General features: G+C 72.2%; 1 protein-coding gene across 1 annotated transcript in view; it reads right to left on the bottom strand.

The window, feature by feature from the left end:
- CHLNCDRAFT_135777 (hypothetical protein) overlaps positions 1 to 177 on the bottom strand; it is a gene marked incomplete at both ends in the record, with an annotated part of 1,402 nt that extends 1,225 nt beyond the window's left edge. Inside the window, one exon of the mRNA XM_005846286.1 lies at positions 171 to 177. Coding sequence (XP_005846348.1) covers positions 171 to 177 — 7 coding nt within the window. The remainder of the gene's footprint in view (positions 1 to 170) is intronic.
- Positions 178 to 255: the final 78 nt, after the last annotated feature.

Genomic DNA, 255 nt, shown 5'->3' with positions numbered 1-255 from the left:
CAGCTGGCCAGCTAGCAGCCCTGGGGGGTTCTGAGAAGGGTGCCCCGGAGCGACAGGCGAGGCAGGGGCCGTGTTGCGCCCCCCCTAGTCGACGCCCTCCCAGCCCAGGGCGACCACCAGGACCCCCCGCCCCCCCCCCCCCCCCCCGCAAAGAAACCCTCTCCCTCCACGCGCCATGCGCCGTGCGAGGCCTCCCTCCCACCCCACCTCTCAGGTAGTAGGAAGGGAACTGTATCTCGATGCGGCCGCCATCCC

This window comes from Chlorella variabilis, assembly GCF_000147415.1.
Source record: "Chlorella variabilis unplaced genomic scaffold CHLNCscaffold_14, whole genome shotgun sequence".
Taxonomy (NCBI): Eukaryota; Viridiplantae; Chlorophyta; class Trebouxiophyceae; order Chlorellales; family Chlorellaceae; genus Chlorella; species Chlorella variabilis.
The sequence above is the reverse complement of the archived record's forward strand: the minus strand, read 5'-3'. Positions and strand labels throughout refer to the sequence as shown.